Source organism: Corticium candelabrum, chromosome 9 (assembly GCF_963422355.1).
Source record: "Corticium candelabrum chromosome 9, ooCorCand1.1, whole genome shotgun sequence".
In the NCBI taxonomy this organism is placed as follows: domain Eukaryota; kingdom Metazoa; phylum Porifera; class Homoscleromorpha; order Homosclerophorida; family Plakinidae; genus Corticium; species Corticium candelabrum.
In genome coordinates, this window is record NC_085093.1 from 4,600,197 (window position 1) to 4,608,015 (window position 7,819).

The following is a 7,819-nucleotide window of genomic DNA, read 5'->3' on the forward strand; positions in this document are numbered from 1 at the left end:
TGTCTGACCGCCGCTTGGTGAAAGCCGAATTTCAAGTTGAAACGATTTATCAGACGAGAAAGGAAACGGCTGCGATAACAGAGGTCCGGCTTTCTCCCAGATGCAGTGTCGTCGTCTGTGGAGCAAAAGAGTTCTGGCATGCAGACAAGCTGTGAAACGAAACGGAACGTCCGCGTGTTGGCTTGTCTCTAGGCTGACCGAAAAGCTGTACGGTGATGAAGACAATGAGGCCTTCAATACTGCAGCCACTCCTGCATGCAGAGAGATGGCACTCTCTTTGACTTGGTAATCCTCTGGGTACGGGGCCATGCAATGATTTTTCACTATCCTGGATAAACTTGTGGGGATCGCTAAATTGCTCAAATATAGAAAAGACACTGGCAGAAAACATTTTAATTTTGTTGCACGCCATTAGAGACAAGGCAAGACGCGGTATCTCAATAAAACGTTTATTATTAGTATTTATTGTTGTTAATTAGATTAATGTATAATAATTAACTTAATTAATTAATAGATAAAGTTCTTAACATTTCTTGCTGTTAATTAATTACATTAATGTATGATAGTTAACATATTGATAGCTAAAGTTGTTAACATTTGTTGTTGCTAGTCTCAGCTAGTCTCGCGTAGCTAGACTCTTTTCCGCGTCATACTTCCTACTTCTGCGAAAATATTTTCGCGGAAGTATAACACGGGAAAAATGTCTAGCTACGCGAGAGTAAGTCTCAGTAGATAAAAAATAATAGTAACTAATGTTCTTTTGAGAATCACAGTTCTTTGATTCCTTTCTTACGACAACTGTTTATTAATTGTAAATTAATTAGTTGTGAATCCAAAGCTCAAGAGTCTTTCCCAACGCTATCAATGTGCAAGTGTCTCAACAATGTGTTTAGCTACAAGCTTTCACGTTTGGATTTTGGGATTGAAACGTACAGTAACTTACACCGGCAGTTTGTCTGGACAGCAGAAAACGTTAATTTAAAAAATAGAGAAATCAAAACAAAATGCCTACAGCACCGGGTGTTCCCAGGCGGTCTCACATCCTAGAACTGACGAGACCCGACTCCGCTTGACTTCGGCGATCGGACGTAAACCGGTATATTCAGAGTGGTATGGTCGTAGACGTTGACTATGAGAAACTGTAATCTACTTGTAACAGTATACTAGCTAGTATACTAGCTGAGTATTTTCGTTTTTTTGCCGGGGAAAAATAAGGTAATTGATTAACAGAAATTCTCGCACACGTATTAAGACTTCGGTGAGATGAGGCAATAAGTCGACTGTAATCTTAGATATATTGTCGAGGCAGATTACCGATGCAGCTACTGTACATCGAGTACATTTTATCCACTATAAAGAATCTAGTTTCTGAAGATTTTTGCGCTCCTGTTCTTGTGCGATTGCTGCGTTTTTGAGCAAATGAAAATATTAGCTCCCTAGCTATAAATACGTTTCGCCACAAAACCAAATGCCTACTCGCCCACGTTTCTCAATCTAGACAACGCATGCATGGAGTAATTGGGTAAGTCGATTGGAGAGTAATACATGTCGAACCATCTTGTGCAATCGCTGCATCACACTCCATTTCTGCAATTGAGAGGTATACCAGATAGTAGTCACCTATGGATTGTCACTAGTACGGTACGACCCTATTTTGCTGTTTAACGCCATCAATGCCAGTATCCACGTGAGTCCCAACAAAGAAAATATTCCAGCAAAAGTGCACAGTTTCCTTTGGTGTTGGACACACGACCATTGGAAGTGAATATTTCAGTTGAGTTAACGTTTCTGTGGATGCTCACCACCAGAAAAATAAAAGTCACCAAGTTTAACTTAACAGCATCATGATGCAGGCAGGTGTGACAAAGCCTACTAGGACAGCGACTTTTCCTTGCAAATAACAAAGTTTGTCTGTAGCATAAGCAATGTTTACTTTAATGCCTTATCTAACACAAGACACGTAACACAAATAGAAAGGGGAATGCCCCATCCAATGGCGTTGTAGAGTACAATTTGCCGTATTCGATGTATTATTGTCCGTGGTCGTGGTGACGTTGTTGAAGCAATTACAATGACCTCAACAGACTGAATGCAATCTCAGATGACCACACAGACTGAAATAATTATTTCTCTAGATTTGGTACTTCTAAGACAGAACATCGGATAATTGAATGCCTGAGTCGAATAACTAAACGTCCAATTCAGATAATTGATTGCCTGAATCGAATAATTGAACGCCGGATTCGGATAATTGAACGCAAAATACTCCGGTTGTCTTCAATTCTTCGTTCACACATCATTCTGCTTACTCGTTTACTAGGATAGTCGCGTAACAATGTTCGCGTAGTCACATGACAATTGCTGCGTTGCAATAATTTCTGTCAAAGTAACGAGCGAAAACTTAAAAAGCAGACTTTTCTCTTTTTTAACTTTTCATTTCCACTCTGTTTGTCACACGTCAGTCTTAATTCCTTATTGGTCACGTACGTGAGCAAAATCTAGAGTTATTTCACTCTTCTCGCCAAGAAATTATACTTGAGTCGACTTCTCGAAAGGAGACCCTTGCTTCAATTTTTAGCGCACATGTTACGGAATCCAAATTGCTTTCATCTGGCATCGACGTTTTGTCGATACGTCTCTTTGTTTTGCCGTAAATCCTAATGACAAGTGCTGACGCACGTATATAAATATATAAATATATAAATATGTAAATGTACTAGTAAATGTCGGTTAGCATTGTGTTTGGCGAGCGATGGTGTTCTGTCTTTACCTATTCGCGTAACAATGGTTGCGTTACGTAGCAATAGTTCTTGTCAAACAAACGCGGGAACTCAGGAAACAGACTTTCAGTTGCTCTTCTATAGTATTTTGCGTTCAATTATCCGAATGCGGTGTTTAATTTTCTGAACTCGACAGTCAATTATCTCATACAGGCGTTCCATTATTCGTTGCTTACAGCTGTTGTACAATATCATAAAAACTGAATAACTTACAGAGTCTGCGGTTGGGCAGCTGCTCAAATATCATCATTCATCAGCTGTCTAGACGCAGTAATTTGTAATTAATCTTGACTTTAGCGTGAATTTGTAGCGTGTGTTGTAGGATAATTTCCTTTGCACTAATCTTGGTGTCCCACGTTTTCGCGGAGGCCTAACTAAGCTGTTGTGAGCGAACTAAATCTACATATCTAGGAAGCCTACAAAAACGCATTGCTCCGTCAATCGTGGTGTAATCCGCATACTCTGTAAATTGCGCGTCCTGCGTGCATAATACCATGCAACAGTCCATCATGCGTCGTAGCGGGTTTCTAGCTAATCAAGACCTCGAATTTCACTACTTCGCCTTTCCACCTTTCTTGAATCAATCATTTATTGTTCAGCTGAAACGTGAGTGAGCATCCTAGAAAGACGTCATGAAAGAAATGTGCGACTATAATAATTATTTCTATATTTAGTACTTCTAATTACGACAGAAAATCGGATCATTGAATGTCAGCTAAATACTTAAATGACCGAACCCGATAACAGAATGCCGAATTCGGATAATTGCTTGCCTGAATAGGACGCCGAGTTCGGATAATAGAACGCAAAATACTATGGTTGTCTTCAATTCTTCGTTCACGCTTCAATCGTCTCACTCATTTACTGAGATAGTTGCGTAACAATGATCGCACAGTCACTTGACAATGGTTGCGTAGCAATAATTTCTATCAAAGTAACGCGCGGAAACTCAAAAAACAGAATCTATTCTTTTAGCTATTCTTTTTTATTCCCTTTGTTACGGATCAGTCTCCTTTGCTCTTTAGTCGTGTACGGGAGCGAAATCTAGAGTCGTTTCACTTTCTCGCCAAGAAATTGTAATTGTTTCGAGCCTTCAAAGGAGACCCTTAATTCAATTTTTTGCGAATGTGTTGCGGAGTCAAAGTTGCATTTATCTGGCATCGTTGTTTAGTCGATCCTTCTCTTTTTTTTGCCGTAAATCCCTGTGACAAGTGCTGACGCACGTATATATCTATCTATATATATATAATATATCTCAAGCTCAATTGACATGACAAGAGAGAGGCTCGCTTCGCTCGCCAATTAATATACTAGTAAATGCTCGAATAGCATTGTATTTGGCGAGCGATGGTGTTCTGTCCTTACCTATTCGCGTAGCCATGGTTGCGTTACGTACCAATGGTTTCTGTCAAACAAACGTCGGAACTCAGCTGCAGGAAACAGACTGTCACTTGCTCTTTCATAATTGTCCTCAATTCTTCGTTTACGCTTAAATCGTCTCACTCGTTTACTTAGCTAGTCGCATAACAATGGTCACGTAGTCGCGTAACAATGGTTGCGTCGCAACAGTGTCTGTCAAACTAACGCGCGGAAACTCAGAGGACAGACTTTTCTTTTCTTCTAGAGTTTTCTTTTCATTCCTTTTGTCACGCGTAAGTCTTATTTCATTTTTAGTCGGGTACGGGAGCAAAATGGAGAGTTATCTCACTCTTCTCGCCAAGAAATTATAATTGAATCGACCCCTCGAAAGGGAACCCTTGCTTTAATTTTTAGCGCACATGTTACGGAGTCAGAATGGCATTCATCTGGTATCGACGTTTTATCGATACGTCTCTTCGTTTTGCCGTACATCCTTATGACAAGTGCTGACGCACGTATATATATATATATACAAGCTCCAATGCCCGGCTTCGCCCGGGGGACAACACCCGGGGGACAACACCCGGGTAATAGTTTAATGACACAAATTATTGATTTGCAGACACTGTTTGCTATTAATGACAGACAGACAGTACAGAAAAACACACAAACAGACAGACAGGTCGCTTTTATAGGTAGAGATTACAGCAGAAAGTATCTAAAAATGCGTTTGATGGTTGGAGAGGCAGAGGGGGTGTAGCCAAGTCACGTACAGTTTGTATAGAGAGATCTTTGTAGATTTCCAAACTCTCTGGTCTAGAGTGTTGGTTATCATCCCTGTGCAAAAAAAGTTGCAATCACAGCACAAACCAATTACACTAACTTATGCCCTTGTCAGTGCAACCCAAGCCAGACCACGTGGAGGTCAGGGCATATACTGGCTCAAAAAATTGGTTGAGACATGCTCAACCTGGAGCTCTCGCTCCGGTGGTATTTGAACGTTATGTACCTGCTTGATGTCTTCAGCATAGGTCTCTTTGAGAAATTGATGCATCACCAGCTGCTGCAGCCGCCAAAACGGTCTACTTTGTCCTGTTTGTTGCTGTGTGATACATATTGTCTACCTACCTTTTAGTGCATTATTGTAGTGTTTTGTCTGTTTAGTCGTTAGTCATTAATGTTTATCTAATTGACCATGTGTGCATGATTAAAAGCGGTGTCTTGAATGTTCAGTTGGGCTGAATTTACAGCCATGCAAAGGCACAGTCTGAGATGTCATGGAGTGCTTGCACACTCCTATTAACAGTCAACCTCTTCTAAGCTAACCCTGGTTCAGTCGCTGTTGGCCAGCATCATAGGTGATGTTGGCCATGAATGCCTGCAGTGAATATAAAGATGATCATCTTGTCGACAGCACTTCCTGGTACACTACGTTTTTGGTTTTTCCTTCTTTTGCCAAGAAAGTTAGTCCATGTTTGGAGGCAACTCTAGAAATGCCAACATAAAGCTGTCCATGGCTAAAGGATGGCTCGTGTAGATCTAGCCCTGCCACAGCTAAGGTCTGCCCTTGTGCCTTGTTAATAGTCATAGCAAAGCAGACCTTAACTGGAAACTGAAGTCGTTTGAATTCAAATGGTAGTCCAGTATCACTGGGAATTAGTGGTATCTTTGGCAGATACACGTCCTGGGCTTTATGCGGTCCAGTAGCAATAGTTGCTTCCAGACAGTTGTTCATCATTCTCTTTAGTATAAGACGTGTGCCGTTTGCAATCCCAGGAGCCAGATTTCGAACAACCATTAGAGGAATTCCCACCTTTAGAGCCAGTTTATGAGGAGGCATACCAGCAGGTTCCAGGGAGTTAAGAAACTCCGAGGGATAGTGTACTGCATCATCATCTCTGACCGTATCAATTGATTTATAGATCTTTATCTCTCCAGGAAACAGCTGAAGCATCTCCCAGTTAATATCACGAATGGAGACATTGTGTGGTGCGAGAATAGCTCGTTGCATTAGCCATTCGAAGTCTTGGTAGTGATGTTGCAAGTTTGGGTACACTCGCTCTATCAAGGTCTGAGGAGAGTCGGTAACTGTGCCAAGATCTTCTGGAATGAAGATGGTATGACGTCCTTCAACTACCGGTATATGACCGTTCCCAACTCGCAGCAAGAGACTTGCAAACTCAGCAGCGTTGGCGTCACCAGCTGCCTCACCTTGCTCAGCACGCGCTCTCGCCACTCTATCTCTACCGGAGTCCAAACGTTGCCGTCTCGCTACTTCGTCTTCTTCTAAACGTCTCCGTTTTTGACTGGCTGCAGCTGCCGATGAAAAAACTGTCTTTCGTCTCTTCGGAGGCATTGTAAAAACGACGCAAAATGTCGCGTATACACTTGCAAATCCTATATTGCGCAGCTAGTAGACTGTAATGTTTTGGCGACAGTAGAGTGTAATGTTTTGTCAGTAACCGTTTACTGTCACTAATTAGCCGTGGTGTTACTTCACTAAAGGCATATCAAGTGCGTTGACATCTGTGACGTTTGCTATTAATTAAGATAACGTAAGATTATCGGCAGTGCGAAAGATCCTGTACAGACATCGGCACTTCTCTCCGCTGCAGGGAGTGCATACTGTCCGATGTCAGGAACGGGCCGGTAAATTCGGTGTAGATACGTAGTGATTAGTTGAAGTCACGTGCAATACTTACCCGGATAATCCGTTCCCCGTATATAACGAATGCCGACTCTCGTCATTTCGACAGTCCCGCTGAACGTCGTCTGTTCGAAGACGTTGCTGGCGTTTCGGGGAAGAGGTGCATCAAACACGGCAGCTCCGTATCTAACGAAGTCACGACGCGTACCGACTGTCGTCATTTCGACGGTCCCGCTGAACGTCGTCTGCTCGAAGACGTTGCTGGCGTTTCGGGGAACAGGTGCATCAAACACGGCAGCTCTTCGACGGTCGCAGACTGGCAAACGACTGTGTGCGTATTTTTTCGAGACCCGGATATCAGCAAGAATATCTTCCTTTTCCCGACGTCGCCGGCAATAGACGACACGCTCGGCGCGTACCGTCCGACGTCGGGAACGGGCAGTCTAAATTCGGTGGAGACACGATGCGCCGATCCGGAGATATTCGCGCGCGAGCGGAAGCGAGCGCGATCGGCGGGAAACGACGTCGTCGTGGGAGAAGTCAGGAAGACGACCGCAGTCTGACTTTCGACCTCAATGAATTCGGCGTGCGCGAGCGAAATTCGGCCGAGATCGGAGTCGCCGTCTTCGAGAGACGCTCGTACGTACGGGCACACAGACAGACAGACACACAGACACCTCTCCTTTATATATAGAGATATATATATATATATATATAGATATAGTAGTAAATACTCGGTAAGCATTGTGTTAGGCGAGCGATGGTGTTCTGACTTACCTATTCGCGCAACATTGTGGTTGCGTCTTTAGTTAGCAATAAATTCCGTCATACAAAATGAGGAAGCTCAGAAAACAGACTATCAGTTGCTCTCCTTCTGGCTTTGTCTTTAATTCTTCGTTAACGCTTGGATTGCTTACTGAGATAGTCGCGTAACAATGGTGGCGTAGTCACGTGATAATGGTTGCGTAGAAATAATTTCTGTCAAAGTAACGCGCGGAAACTCAAAAAGAAGACTTTTCTCTTATTTTAGTTT

The 7,819-nt window shown here is 42.6% G+C and overlaps 1 protein-coding gene and 1 pseudogene across 1 annotated transcript; both read right to left on the reverse strand.

Annotated features, from left to right (window-relative positions):
- Nucleotides 1-1,005: 1,005 nt before the first annotated feature.
- Nucleotides 1,006-1,124, reverse strand: LOC134185143 (5S ribosomal RNA; annotated as a pseudogene).
- Nucleotides 1,125-4,671: 3,547 nt separating this feature from the next.
- LOC134184665 (uncharacterized) lies at nt 4,672-6,495 on the reverse strand. The gene is made up of 2 exons (XM_062652412.1): nt 5,149-6,495; nt 4,672-4,976 (listed from the first exon to the last, which is right to left on the reverse strand). The coding sequence occupies exon 1, from the start codon at nt 6,493-6,495 to the stop codon at nt 5,539-5,541; it is 957 nt and encodes a 318-aa protein (XP_062508396.1). The 3' UTR covers nt 4,672-4,976; nt 5,149-5,538.
- Between the last annotated feature and the right edge of the window lie 1,324 nt (nt 6,496-7,819).

Excerpts from the sequence above, each read along its gene's own strand:
- LOC134184665 (XM_062652412.1), bottom strand. The coding sequence starts at position 6,495 with ATGCCTCCGAAGAGACGAAAGACAGTTTTTTCATCGGCAGCTGCAGCC.